Source organism: Phalacrocorax aristotelis, chromosome 9, assembly GCF_949628215.1.
Source record: "Phalacrocorax aristotelis chromosome 9, bGulAri2.1, whole genome shotgun sequence".
Taxonomy (NCBI): domain Eukaryota; kingdom Metazoa; phylum Chordata; class Aves; order Suliformes; family Phalacrocoracidae; genus Phalacrocorax; species Phalacrocorax aristotelis.
In genome coordinates this window covers 34,376,075-34,391,670 of record NC_134284.1, presented here as the reverse complement: position 1 = coordinate 34,391,670, position 15,596 = coordinate 34,376,075, and the positions used below count along the sequence as shown (strand labels likewise).

The 15,596-nt window shown below is 42.4% G+C and overlaps 1 protein-coding gene across 1 annotated transcript; it reads right to left on the bottom strand.

The window, feature by feature from the left end:
• Positions 1-379: 379 nt before the first annotated feature.
• On the bottom strand, positions 380-14,258 carry GMFB (glia maturation factor beta). The gene is made up of 7 exons (XM_075104310.1): positions 14,131-14,258; positions 11,743-11,839; positions 11,210-11,259; positions 10,206-10,255; positions 9,060-9,142; positions 6,789-6,862; positions 380-4,274 (listed from the first exon to the last, which is right to left on the bottom strand). The coding sequence occupies exons 1-7, from the start codon at positions 14,131-14,133 to the stop codon at positions 4,203-4,205; spliced, it is 429 nt and encodes a 142-aa protein (XP_074960411.1). The 5' UTR covers positions 14,134-14,258; the 3' UTR covers positions 380-4,202.
• Between the last annotated feature and the right edge of the window lie 1,338 nt (positions 14,259-15,596).

Sequence of the window (15,596 nt, the reverse complement as noted above, 5' to 3'; positions counted from 1 at the left end):
TGGGAGAGGTGCAACATGAAAGCCTAAGTAGCATTTCAGAAGGAAATCCAGCCCCCATGCCGTCTTGCAGCCCACACAGGTAATACACACTGAGTTTTGTGACACAAAGGTGCGAAGCAGCAGAGGATAGTACTCCATCAGCTGCTGTCCTCTCCTCTCCCTTGCTGCCACCCTTCCCAACAAAAGGAAAGAGGAATTATTTTAGGTGGAAGAGCAAGTGAGGGAGCACATTCAAGACTGAAGACCATGCTACGAGTCCGAAGCAAACTCTGGGAAGCTGCAAAAAGGAGGAAGGTCACACCTCATAGTAATCACTTTTTCCGTGTCAGACAGCCATGCTAGATGTGCCACTTTGCAATTAAAACAGGGCAACAGAACCTCTTAATTAAAGATTTTATTTAAACCAATACAAGCACCATGCTTAGCAAAAAAGATTTGGTTTAAAGTAAACATGCAATGTGAACTAGCAGAGACTAAACAGCATATGGAAGTTGTACTGGTTACTGATATTTTCATGGAATTGCCAAGTTCTCAAAACTGGCCGTGAACCTCTCGCACCTTTTACGACCCGCAGCACTGGTGCCAACGCTGGCATGTCACAGTACACAAGTCACATCGAGCCTGGACCACGGAACAAAAGCAAGAGTTTCACCGCGCCCTTCTCATGTCCCGTCACACCCCCACTTCACAGTTACTAGATGTACGGATCAACAACAAAATACGTTGCACGACACTTCTTTTTGAGTGCACTGAAGTGAGGAATTGAGCTCCCTTGCTTTTGTGTTTTTGATTCAGACCCCCGTTACCAGTTTAACGTTGTTTCTGGACTAGGTGTTGACAAATACAAAAATGGAAACCTGGTACAAATGCCTAAAATGCTCCTTTGGAGAAGTGAAAAGGTGTCAACACCCGCATTATTGCCTCCTTTGACAGATCAAAACATCATTCATGATACTAGAAACACACTTAAACCATCAAATACCAGCTTTTTTTTTTTTGTTAAAAATATTCAAACAATACAAGTCCATTTTATGGGCTGACATGCAAACTCATGCTTTAATTCAGTTTACCATCAATTAATGGGATTACAAGAGCTGTATCCCAGCCAACTATTCAATATTTAAAGTAAACCAGATTAATTGTGGCACAAGTCTCCCTTTATGAGAGACCTTGAACTCCAGGCCAAGGATTTTATGGCCAGCTTACTAACTCCTGAAAAATAGGAGCACACAATGGAAAATGCTGACTCTCAGACCTTTAGCTACAAAGGCTCCCATAGGTGGCATTAGTTAATTTACATTGTCCTTTAGTTTGAACCCTCTTTAGAGATCTGAAAATTTAAGACAAATGTTTGATTTCAGATGAGCAACTCACTAGTAAAGCACAGTCAGAACATACTGACCTTCTGAAGATGGACACATCTGCCTCCCACTGATCTTAAGAGGGCATCAGGACAGAAAATTCAGTTCTAAAGGTGAGGTGGGAAAAGTACCTTATGAAAATGAGTATTATCTGTGCAGGAATTATTTTGACATAATTAATGTATTTGTTTAATCGAGTACTAGCACTACCTGTATCTCAAGAGCCTAGGACAGTAGGCAGCAGGCAGTTGCATCAAAACACTGCATTAGAAACAAGGAAACCACAAACAAGCCTAGAACAGCAAACATCCCCTGCACACTCATTCTCCAAGTACTTGCAGCTGCTTCCTCACTTCCACAGCTCAGACAGAGGAAGGAGGTACAGCTACCAAGACTGAAGAATAATACTGGTGGGCTGAGCAGCATCAACATCACCTTTTACAAGACAGCAGGCTTTAACGCTCTCATCAGGATTTGTTTGCTTTCTACGAGACCTGAGAGGCAGCACCCCTCCAGGCAGAATCCTTAAGTGGAGGCAACAAGAACCTCCAAAGTGAACTGAAAAGAACTCAGACTGAAGATAGAGCCATATGTAGCAACATTTTCTTGGCAGAAGGTGGAGTGATCCAGAGATGAGGGATCCAATTCAATCATTTGACTGCAGCAGCTCCTCCCTTCTCCTCCCCAGACAGGCCCTTTTTAGTTATTTTTGTCAAGACCTGTGGAAGCAGCAGTTGCATGCTGGCAGCCCACCAGTGTACAAAGACTATTAATCCAGTTTGCCCCACTGCAAATCAAGCTGAATGTCACAAGTGGCAACTTCCCTCTCCCCCACGCTGTACTTTGTCAGGCCTTACCTTTAGCACAATGCCAACAAAGCAAGATTCTTGCTGTTTCAAGACTAATGCTTAGAAAGACACTATTCTTTAAGCCAAAGTCTTACTTATACAATGTTTGTCACAGAAGACATTGTTTTTATTGATCTGCAGTACAGAATGATCAAGCAACAGTTTCATAATCAACATTTTTTTTGTCCAGGGAAATGAAATTGTTCTTCCAGTTCACTACGTTGACATAGCAATTTAATTTTAATTACAAGCATTTCTTTCCCGCACCGAGAGATCAATTTAATTGGATCATTCTAACATGCATTTTGAAAAGCTCCTCTCAAGTCAGATTCGTGTACAAATAAATGAGCAGTAATGTCAAACAACAAAGAGATTTACCAACACCGAGGACCTCTGCAAACAAATTCCCATGATCTTAGAGGAATTAGTGTTTTAACACTAACACAACATGTTTACAAATGAAAAATAAACCTTCTTTCAGCAAAGGTTTCACAGCATGAAATACTGGCCTCCAAATTTAACACTGCATTCCTTCTCACCAAACAGATTTCTTCAGGCAGCTGTATTCTGAAGTATGTTATCAACAGGAAGCTGCTCTTACGCAGATACTTATTCAGTAGCACAACAAACACTCACGAGCAAGATAGTGAGATACTGTCACATGAGTACTCCTTTTGCCACTACATGGGCTGAACATGTCCCATATCAGACAACTACTCTATTCAATATAAAACAGACCTGTAAAAAGACTGGTCATTTATAAAAGTTAAATACTATTTTCACATTAGAATATTTGTTGTCTCAAAGAGATGAACCGTAAGTAAATGAAAATCAAATTATCACTTATGCAAAAGCTTTATCTGGAATGTAATCTTGACCAACAAGCAGTTAAGAAAGTTAGAGACTGTAATTAAAGTACTCAAAAGCTACGTGTGGCCAACTTTTATAACAAAAGGATATAAATCATTCATTATCATGAAAAGCTTTAACCTCCTGACTCCTACAAATGGAGTAGATGACTGGAATTTCAAAGAAAATGAGGTTAGCTTTTTTAATTTAATTTTTTTTTTAACTACAGATGTCAACTGCAACACTAGGCACTAGGAAAAAATGTTACTTGGATTCTTTCACAAAGTTTTTACCAAATTTGTAATAAGTGGCAGTGTAAAATTCTCAAGTCATTTTAAAGCTAACAAATTAAAGGCACGCAGTATTAACAGGTGTTCATATAACAGGAAATGAGCAAAGAGGTAAACTTCTTAACAGTGTAATAAGTTACATATGCAAGACATCTGGTACCAGAGTAACCAGAGTCGTAATTCAGCCCTTAGTTATCATCTAGTTCCTGTAAGACTATATTAGCATGAGAACTGGACAGTCAAAGCTTTGCCCTGAAATTTAGTAAGGTTGACTCAGTCAACTGAGGAATTACTGGAATGACAAAAATTAGTTCCAAGAATCTGAGAAGGTTCACACGGACTCAATGGAAAGATAAATGAATGGATTTGCTGTACAAGAATTTTGTCTTTTTAACACTAAATGCTTCCAGGGAGTAGTTTTCAAAATTGAGAAGACATTAAGTCAGAAAGTCTGAAAAGTAAGTGACAGTACACAATTTCTGCATATAAATGGCTAGCATATGTCATAAGGATGCACTTGTAGCTCAGAAAAAGTTAGCGTCAGCTTCCAAATTATGTTTGTTGATAGTTATAAATCCAGAACTGCACTATTTTAGTTATAGAAATATTAGTCACGAGAGTGCAAAAGGAGTCCCTGCAGAGGAGTATTCCCTTTTACCAGGTACTAATAAGGAAACACCTGCAAAGATTTGTTACTTCAAGGAGACAGACCTGCTATTCTTTGCACAAACTTTGCACAGGAGATATACTGCAGGAGACAGATGTAAATACAGTGCATATTTTTAGATGTAAGTATTCATGTCTGGTTCCAGTATTATCAGGATGGTACATAAATACTTATTACAGAGGTTTTCTTAATGGAAGAAGCCCAGTTTCTCACGCAGCCATTCTTCGGTTAGGTCTTCTGTATTTCTTATTTCAAATACCTAAACAAAATTGCATTGCATAAATTCTTGAGGTGATAGTACTTGAAAAGAATAAGCATACAAACGCAATCAATACCTTTCCCCACAAGTTGTTTGAGCTGTAATAAACCTGTCACCAGCCCAGAGTTTTCACATCGGTTAATATTGTAAAGAAACTTCAGGGGAAAATACAAAAGGCTAAGTGGCAAGGAATGTTACCGACTTGAACAATCATTCTGTAATTCCTATTTCTAGATTTCATTTTTCTTCTTTAAGAATATCTGAGAACAGCACATGTGCTACATTTTCAAGTTACTCTGAAATGGCAGTGTCTCATATGCATTATCTCAGGAAGAAGATTGTCTATTTGACTACAAATGAATTTAACCTCTGGACTGAGCTAAGCCCAAAGTTCAGGAATTTTGCTCAGCCCAAGACACAGTTACTCCTTTGAACTGGAACACGTCAACAGTATCCAGCAGCATACTGTCTTCCCTGTAAGAAAGCAGCCCAGGATACCTCAGAATAGAAAACTTGTAAAAATGAAAACAAAACAAAAACCACCAACCCAAAGCTTTGTGAAAGTCTTAAACCTTTAACATAGCCTTGAAGAAGAAAACAAGACCAAAGACACTAATATACCCTTTACATTCCATATGGGCAAGTAACCGGTTATTTCTTTTTTTTTAAACACCCTTGAAGAGAGGCTAGGTTAATTCTGCATTGCTAACTGGACTCTTTGAGGTGCCCACAAACAGATCATCTTTTCAGGAGAGTCAGGCAAGTAAATTTTACAAATCCACAGGCCTTCAAGAGTGTTCTTCTAGGCAATGAAAACAAGAAAAATATTTTAACTGGAAACTGCTGATGCTATTCTGACAACACTGAAAATAAAGCTACGTCATCACTAAATCAGTTATCTGCCCTTCTAACAGTATGGAGTACATAGCTGCAAAAAGCATGCTCAGGCCAACAGAATGATGGGATTTTGTAAGACTCAAAACAAGCTTCTCAGTGAACCTGCTGTTTGGAATGAACTTCCTATTTAGTCCTGTCCTCAGCCATTTCACCATTTTAATCTTCTTCAGGAAACAAGTCTTGTATCATTTGTTCCTCATTTCCCATTTCTGCTGGAGCGGGCTCTGGACACTGCTTCTTGTGTTCAGACAGTGATCCACTACTGTCAACTAATATTGGTGTTTTTTGGTTTTTTTTTTAAGTAGAAGATAGGGGGGAAACCCCAAAATTCAGTGTTACAAGAACAGAACAGCCTAACAGAAGCCAAGCTAATATGCAAGTCACTGGAAAAAATAAGAGTTTCAGCTGAGTCACGTGCAGAAATCACACCAGGAGGAAGTTGTAGCATGAGCCAAAATGAAACATGGCTCAGTGAGTGGCAAGAATAAAATGTATTTGAAAAGCAAGTAAGCAACCCAAACTGGAAACAGGCTATCCTCCAGCTTCAGAAGGAAAAGGTCCGTGATCATCTATATCCACTCCAAGGCTTTCATTCAAAAGCCTTTCAGACTGAATTTTTTCCCACTTGGCAGGTGACAGTAACAGCTAGTCCCCAGGCTTTCACCTTCTTCTCATCAACTCTCCCTCCTCACTCACTGAAAACTGCCTTCCTCCTCAAGGAATTGTTCCTTTCTAACAAAGACAGAGTTCTCAGGCCTCTAAGATCAAGTTTCAACAGATTTAAAAAAAAGATTTATTGGGCTGTACTGATTACTGCCCTCCCATTTACTCCTGTCATCCTGACATCTAATTTAAAACAGAGACGTCCTTTCTTACAAGGTACAACTAGAAGAGGTAGAAGTTCACAGTTCTTTCATTGCCCCAATACACATTTTTACTGGGATGTTAAAGTGCTTAGTCAGAATAAGGAAGACCAAAAGGGACCAGTGCTGTTGGGGAACAGTGAAGTCATTTTACATCGTATAAAAAACCTGAAGTGACCACTGACTATTTAGCTTTACTGGTCGGAACTAAAACCTTAAGAAATCTAGGAGCCAATTAAGCAGAGATTTCAAAGACCTCCAAAATTACAATTGGTGGCAATTTTAAACAAATATACATATACGTAGGCCTAACAAATGCAGTGTTTTCTTATGGTCACAGTACTGGAGGAAGCAACCACAGAAGATTCAGAACTGTTCAGCACTTGGCACACATGACACATATTCTGAAGGCTACAAGTGTACAACCCCATCAAATGTGCAGCAAAACTAGTCTGCACCACACCGTACCAAGACTTCAGTCTATTCTTCCCATCATTAAATTCATCCCCCAAAGTAAGGACGCCCATCCTACCAACGGATATTTTAGTTCTAGAGAACACTGTTCTTCCTGTACCCTAGAACTCCAGAAATCTGCACATATGCCCCTCTCTTCAGTCTTCCTGAAACAGAAACTGTTCACTGTTATTACGAAGTCTCATAAAACCCTTCTTGCGACAGATGCAAGCAAGACACGAAACAGCTTCTGCAACCTGCATTTAAGGGGGAGACAGTAATTTCATCTAGTCAATTATACCTTAGTGAGTTCAGCTGTCTGTACAAGCTTATTCTTGCTTCCAGCATACATCATCTGCTGTTCAGGCTTACATCCTGTAGTTGTGTGGAAAAAGAAATTTTGTTTAGTTGTTTTGACTGTAACACTTCAAAAATAAGATTATTTTTTTTTAAAGAATCCAAACTGAAAGCTAAGCCTCCATTCAGGAAAGTGACCTATTTCTTTATATACATTAACATCCTTGCTCTTACTTTCATATCTAGTACTTGAAAAGCATTTCCAGAAGTAACAGTTGTGCAGGTTGAATTGGTGGTCTCAACACACACCTGTATTTCTGTTTAGAGCTGACATCAAATATTGCAGCAGTCAAACTTGAATCACAACAGCCAACAAAGCAGTACCTCCTGCCACTACAGCAGCGTGCTGATTACACTGCAGTAATTTCTTTGCCCTCTTGCTATTTCTGGAAGATTCCCATGTCTTTGCTAGTTATGCTTATACAGATCTTTATAGCATATGCCTTTGAGCTGGAGTCAAACTGAGAACAAATCAAGCCAGTTTGAATGTGGTATTCTTTCTCCTAAGCTGTCCCCAAAGCCCCCAACTGAATTGGTAGCTCAGAACAACTCCCCACCCCCCAGCCCCAAACACAGAGCAACTTCAGACCCAGCTGAAGTTAAGTGCTGTTTACAGCCCCAGTTAACGGTTTGTTGTTTCTGACACCAGTATCAGTATAACCACTAACTTATGTCTGCAGGAAATTTTTGGAACAGAAAACCTCAGGGAACAAAAAAGCTTTTCTTTAGAAGTTGCCTGTTTAGAAGTTTCTAGATACAATTGTACTTTTAAACCTTGCCACCCATAAAGAACATTGTCTAAGCTCTCTTTTCCTATGAAGTACTACAAGTCTGCCTGCTTTGCTATTTCAAGGTCTCCCAGAAAGTTTCTTATTGCTGTTCTAACTCTCAAAATATCTATCCTCTGAACAGAAGTAATGCCCATAACAGTCATACAAAGATTCTCAGGTAACTACAGAACGATATGCTCACTAGTTGCTAAACTCTTTTACCTACCTAGTTATTCTAGTTCTGAGTAAAGAATGGTAAAACAATGCAATCAGTTTATCTTCTTCTAGAGGATAACAAGGATAATCCAGTAACACCAGCAAGCTACCCTATTAAAAATTCAGAACACATAAGGAAGCCATGGGAACAATTCAGCTCTGTAAGTCCAGATCGAGTCCCAGGCTATTTGGGTTCTATTAAAATTAGAGTTCCCTGCGCAGGTATGTTTATGTTGAGGGTTGCTGTGACACAAGCAGAGGAAGCTGCTGCTCTATGAATTTGGGAGGACCTAAGATTAAAGCCTCCTTCTCCTTGAACGCAGCCTGTTCACGCAGCACTTTCACCAGCCCAGACCTGCATTATGGAGCACTCTCTTCCTCCTTTGCACCCACAGCTGTGACAGCCCTTTAGACCTTCACATCACAGCACTGTTCAGATGCATCCTCTGTTGCTGCCCATTGCATACAGGCCCCCTGGAAAACCCTCCTCTCTAATCCTATCCTAACCCTTTTAGAGTCCTGTTCCTTTCAAGGGTAGACAGGGGTTCCCATGCCCTTCTGAGAGGGAGAGGGATTTCTTCTCACCCAGTCACTAATATCCAAGTAGCAGGATGGACAGAGGTGAACAGAAACCTTCAGGAACAGGGCAGGTATCTTCCAGCCCTCTCCTCACCCATTTCCTGAGCCTTGCCTGGTCGTATTTTGAGGATTCCCCAAGATTTGAGGAGAGGTGACAGGAAAGACATTAGGTTAAACCTACATGAATAGATGCAGAGTGCTCCAGGCTCTTTGCCTTTACAGTGGGCAGGCACATTTAGAAAGACACACCTTTTGGCCAGTGATGCAGGAAACTAACGCTTCTGTTCAGCCTTCCAAAACAGAAAAGAAAGAATCTCTTCTATCATACATCCTAGGTGCCCTAAATATGAGCCCCAAAGGCAGTGAAAGCCTCCAGCAACGAGGTAGGTCTGGGCAGATGGACGTGTTTACACTTGTCATGAGCTGACAGTGAGGATGGAGCAATACCCTAGAGATTCCTCTCTGCCAAAGAAGGTCTCCAGATAACACCATAGCTTTATAGTGCCTCACTTCCAGCAGTGGCATAAGCAAATCTAGCCTTAAGCACCTGAACCACTATTTCAGCATTAAGCACCCATTTTATCTTCCACAGCAAAGAATATTCCCATATACACAGCACATAGTAGCTACCATTCACAATGTTCACTCACCAACTGGACTGGAGAAGATAAAGCACAATGGATAAGAAACTCTTCCATCATCATGCTGATACTTGTAACTATACACAATAAATGTTTTTTCTGAGGTTAAAGAAACTAAGAAATCAGTGATGTTATTAGGATATAATCCTCAGTTATCAGAGCTTGATGTAGGCACAAATAAGTCTTGCATTCTAGAAGATGCTTTATATTTCATACGTAGGCTTACTTTTCTCCTGTTTTCACTTCCATATTTGACTTTCAGCAAAGACCCTGCCTGCCCTTACCAACCTCTACCACAGCCAGGTGCAAGGGCTGTCTCTATATTACTGTTTCACATCAGAGAGCTAAAAATCACCCTTTTGTCACAAATATTCCTCTCCCAGCTTTGCAAAAAGACTTCCCACAGCCACCAATGTGTTTCTGGCTTAATGAAAGACAAATTCTTTCTTTGTAGACTAAGCACTTCATCGTTTCAGGTGTTTCGCTGAATTTGAATGCCAGTTTTAGCTGGGCCTCCTGCTTTATAGCCTCCTACTGCACTATGGTCATGAAAGGAAAGATTCAGAATGGCAGGTGGAATAGTGCCAGCCAGCTTTTGAGGAGAATAGAGGCGGATATTTTCTTCACTTATAACTTAAGTGCCCCTTTTATTTCATCCAGTTAAAGAATAATTTACTTGTCCCTCCTTTTTTAAAATACAGGGATTCTTCCCTAGATCACGTTCCTACAGCACTCCCAGAATCAGTAACGGCAGCAAAATATCAAGGGCCACACACTGAGAAAGTACCAAAACAGATTCTAAGCTACACAGGCAATTTTCTATATTTAGAAGTAGCCACATACAAAACTGGTACATTTTACTCACTTCTTTACATTAACAGCAGCGTGGCTTCACTTTACTTCCCCAAACATTATATAGTATAAAAGGAAATAAGATCTCAGGAAATGCTTAAATGTGTCAGTCATTGTTTCCACAAGTGGGACGACTGTTCAGTGCATCATGAGAACCGATCCCTAGGTTATCTGACAAATCAAGTGTCAGTAAAGTCGCACTACAGGCGAGTATTGGCCTAAAAAGGTAAAGTCCAACTTTGAACATTTTGAACAGCTTCCAGGAGTCAGTAAGAGCAAATGCCAGCAGCACAAGAAGGATATCGAGGTTGTCTCTCAGGCAGCTCATCTTTTAGTTCATCGGGAGAAATACCCTGGTAACATTAAACACAAGCAACATTTGAACAAATGGTCTTGCACTTGAAGGTATGCTACAAAGGCTAAAGCAGAATAAAGGAACAGTGACACAGCTGTAAATTAGATGTACATCTACAGCTGAACTGATAACGATCTCTCACACAAATTACTAGAGCAGTTTATGAAAACTTGTGTGCTAATAGATTCCTATGACTAAACACAGAATTAATGTTAGCATGAACAATCATCCCTATTTTAGGCATAATGAGTTTAGAAAACATTTTTGGCTCTAGTTGGATATACTGGCAGCCACCATGCTTTTCTAACTCTAGTGCTGAACAGAAGCAAGCAAGCACACACCAAAAAGTATCCGTCAAAATCAGCTACATAAATGGTGCTTTTGAAAAATTCAGTCCCTCCTTGAGCAAGCAAAAAACCGAGTTCCCATCCTATTTAAATGTTACATTAACTTCCACATTCTAGGGAATAAGAGCTACAGTTAATGCTCAAATCCCTGGGAAGGATTTAATTTTGCCCTGTGTACCATCAAGAAATACTACATGCTGGGCTGACCTTATTATGCCACCTATCAAATTTAGAGTCTGCAGAGGATTAGCAATCCTAGCTTCTAACTGATGGCAAATCAGCTCAGAGACAAATATGCAGATCTACATGGAAACACAGCAGAGGTCTCTTCAAAAAGCCAGCAGGTGCCAAAGATGCTTTTCACATAGTTCTATCACAACAGCCTTGAAATTAATTTTTTGTGCAATTAGTCAACTCAATTGTTTCTGCATAGTTCCACTATTAATAGTGCTGTGCTTTACATGCAGAGTGACCATGCATTTAAATAAGCTCATGACCCAAATTAGATTAAGAGTTTGATAACAATTTGAAACTAAGGCAGTACCTTAGAGACAACAATACATTGCAGGCTGAAGATACTCTTATTTACAATTCATTTAACAAACCTCATGCTCCTCATCCAGTACCACCAGCTGCTTATCCTTGTCGATTTTCACTGTAAGTCAAAATAAAACATAGATCAATGTTTTTCAAGGAATTTCGATGACATACGCATAAAGCTTTTCAACATTTTCCCACAAGTATATTCCTTGCGCTTCCATGCTGCTGCTTCAGCTTATCCCATGACTGCACAAAAGCAGTGAAGAAACAAACTCACCTGCTTAAAGGCTACAAAATGTACAAACACAAAATGACCGTGCCTTGACATTTTTACTATCATTTTACAACCAGTGGCAGACCGAGCAGCAATTAAGTATAAATAATATACTAAGAGCAGATGAAACCTTGTATCATAAGAAGAGTGTTGATTCGGTGTTAAAATTACAGGCAGAATGGGAAGCACTGAAGTTCGTACAAGAAACAGCCTTTTGGCTCATGTTTAACCTGTTACAGCAGCAGCATTACATGGGAAGGAAAAGAGGAGACAGGATTTGCTACAAGACCTTGCAATTTTTGTCAGACATGTTTTTTAACTTACTTATAATGGCAGCATTGTTGGTTTCTTTACGAAACCGGAATTTTCTCAGTTTCTCCACCAGGTCTTCAGCAACATCACAGACCACCAAAGATTCACTCTACAAAAGGGAAATAGCAGAGAGGAGGGAAAAATAAACCTTTCTAGTAAACCAGAAAAAAATCCTCGTGTCAGGCTTATGTGCGCATAAACCCTACAAAAGTGGAACTGTGTGCAACTTGTTCTGAAACTTCAGACATACACATAAACCAGAAAAGCCAAGGATGAAAGCAGTTTTTAAAAGGACAAAACCAAAACACATATCTGTTTTAATATCCCTCCTCAACGCCACAGAGCTAACTAGAAATATTTTAGTAGTTATTCCTGAAGTGGGGTTATTCTCATATCTCTTAGAAATAAACAGATTTTACAGTTCATTTGCCGAGGCAAGGCCTGAAATAAGGAAGCCCCTTAGAGTAGCAGTAAACTGGCTACAGTAATTTAAGCATTTAAAATAACAGGAGCTACTATTAGTATTTCAGAAGAACAGAGACAGTAATCAAGGGTCGCTGCTTATTTTTACCCACAAAAACATTAACTGAACACACAGAAAACATTTAAGACATTTTAATCAAAAAGCATGCACACTTTTCCCCCATGTGCTTATATGTCACTAACTCCCATGTTTTCAGAAGTGTCCAGATAACATATTAGTCACCACGCTGAAGATGGGGAAGGAAATTATTATTTCACAAGCAGCCATGCAGGTTATCCTGCACTACACATGCAATTTTTTAACTGTACCAAGCCAACCACTGCCATTTCCTGAGCAACATTTTATACACACGACCCCATCGCCAGTCAGATGGCGATACTTATCACAGTTAAGAGATGCAAGCCAGTTAGATGAAGAAAAGTTATTTAACACCAAGCTTATTCACGTTACTGTATTTGTAAATCCCTATGGCATCGAGGCTTTTGTGTCAAAGCAACCGTTATTTCAAGACTTCTTTAAATAAATTGCTCAAATAGAGAAATAGTTGCAGGATTACCTATTACAAGCACTGCTAAAGAGCTACTTTCTTGAGACAAATCACTGCTTACAAATCAGAAGGAAGGTACTATTTTAAACTCTGAGGTCTGTCTCTCAGGCTCAGCCTTCGCTCATTTGTGAGCTTCTCCTCAAAAAGCAGAGCAGTGTCTCTCCTTCCCCATATACAAAATCACCTCACAAATATCCTATGTTTGTTGTTACTCCTAAAAAGACTTCCACCTCGACCAAATTCTGGCACAGAGTCTTGTGCCTCTGCTTCCTTTTAACAGCTGGAAAGGAAATTGGGCTCTGCTGTGACAAGACAGGTCAGGCACTGCGTGCGCAGCCGTCGTTATTTTGCTTATTTTCCCTGAACTTTAACGATTGTTTTTGGCTCCCCCTGATCTGCAAATGTCATTAATGCTCACTCTCACTATTTCAAGAGGTCTCTGTTTTAAAACAAAACAAAAAAAAGCTCAGGGCTGCATTTCAAAGTCGAAGTTATATTCTGTATCAAATGCTCTTTTCTGAAGGAAGCATTTCTCCCAGTCCTCTGGGCTCAGCAATTTCCTAATACCATCCAGCAGACACTGCAGGGTAAGCAGTGTTCTTGTTCATACCTGTGCAGCCTCACAAATAGAAGCCCTTAAGAGAAGCTGAAGGCTGTGTCTGCAAAACACACGGTGACATCGGATTCAAATCATCTATTGGGGCTAAGCTGGGTCAGCGGTACTGGGTTTAATAAAAACTGAGGAAAGTCAAGCCAAGAGACAGGAGGACTGCACAGACAGCGGGCACACGTGCCGAACAGGGCGGTGGGGGAGGTTCTGGGGTTGGTTCACCTCAGCCACTATTCGTACCAGCGTTATATTTCCAGATTTTCACAAACCGATTCAGGTTTGTGAAACAGCCAAACAGCCGCGGGCAGGGCAGGACTTCCTTTTCAAACAGCTGTTTCTCCACTCTCCCCGCCGCAGGCTGCCAGCGCCCAGCAGAAAAACAACCAAGGTGGCCCTTTTCGCGGGGGGCCGATACGGGAGCACGGCAGGACCCAGGGCTCGGGGATGGCCGGGGGAGTCTCCCAGGGCGGCGACACCCTCCCGGGCAGTACCCCGACCTCGGCGGGCCCCGGTTCGCCCTGAGGAGAACGGTGCCGACCCCCAACCTTCCGTCGGCACCTGTTCTTCCCTCAGACCTTCCTCCCCAGCCCGCCAAGCCCGGGACACCGGCTTCAGGCCGCCCCTCCCGACTCAGCGAGGGACACCCCGCAAGCCCGCGAATGTGGTCGGACTCCCACCGGACCGGACACCCCCCGGACGGGACCCCTCTTCCTTCCCTCCCTCCCTCAGGCGACCTCTCCTCCCTCAGGTTCCTCTCACCATCTTGCGCGCGCGCGCAACCGCCCAACAGCCACCGCTCGCGCGCCAACAACGGAAACTGCCGCCGCCCGCCGCCTCCTCACTTGACTGCGCACCCCACTGCGCCTGCGCGGCGGAGACCCCACCCTCTCTCTACTCCCCTCTGACCAATCAGCACCGCTGCCTCAGCCGGGTGGGCGGAGTCATCCAGCCTACGGGTAGCGGGAAGGTTCAAGGGCCGCGGGGGAGCGGTGCCGTGCCGGGCGCGTTCCACGTGCCGCGGCGCCGCAGGGGAGGGAGGGTAAGGTCGGCGGGCGCGTGCCGCGGCGCCATGTGAGGCCCCGCCCTCGTTGCCATGGCGCTGGGGCCCCGCCCCTCCAGCGGAGCCATGGCAACGGGGCGGGGCCGTGTGCAAAGGGCGGGAAGGCGTTCCTTCAGGCCGGCTCTGTCAGCTTCCCGGGGGGTACCGGGGGCGCGGGGCCGGGGCTGCGGTTGCGGTTGCGGCCTTCGGCCTCGTAGCGGCTAACGGGCCTGTAGGGTGACAGGGGCTGACTATAGAAACCCTAATCTGCGGAGGATCCTCCTCCGGCTGAGTCCAGGCAGGATATCAGCCCATGGGCAGGGTCCAGAGCAGGACCGGGGAGGGCGACCACGGATAGATGGGGCCATTAGGCCTATGGGTAACTTCACATCCTTTACTAAAACACCAGAGAATAGACACAGGAAAATGACAGTTAAAAAAGCCTCAGCTGGGACATCCGTCTCATTAAACATGAGAAGATTCAAGCACAAGACAGAAATGAGACTTTGTAAATTCTGCTGCTCGTGGTACTTCTTGTTTATATGAGTTGAGCACAATTCTGGAAGTAAACCAGGATTCGGAGCTCACAAATCACAAATGCAAGCAGCAAATGCGAGTCAGGCACTTCCCTTCCATAATAGGCTGTCGGTGGAGGTCTGCCCTGGTGCTGAAGGAACTATCTGGCCTTTTTCGTGCTGCTGGGAATTTAAGCTGCCGTAACGAAAAGAAAATGCCTTCTGGGCGATCCTGAAACAGGATTAGGAATATCATTGCTTTGCTCACACAAAGAGAATGAAAGTGCAAACAAAGACATATCCGATGTGACCTTTTGTGAATTAAATTAATGATTTAAACACCAGATCGATAAGATAAAATTGCAGATTTTCAACGAGGGCTTAAGTAAACGCCATGGAAGCGCAGGATTGCCCAGCAGCTGTTGAAGTGTCACTTAATCTCCGTAGGCTCTTAAATACAGCTGTTTCCTCGTGCAGTATTTTGTAGGTAGGTTGTTTATTCATTTTGGGATGCAAAATGTACTTGTTTTGCAAATAGTGCTCCCTTTACTAGCTGAGGTCGCCAGAGGACTTTGGCAGCATCCCGCCTTTACTGGAGGTCAGTGTGCCAAGCGCCAGGGTTGCCACAGCTAAGGGATGGAGGTGTTTGAAGGCGGGTTGTGCCTTTAGTG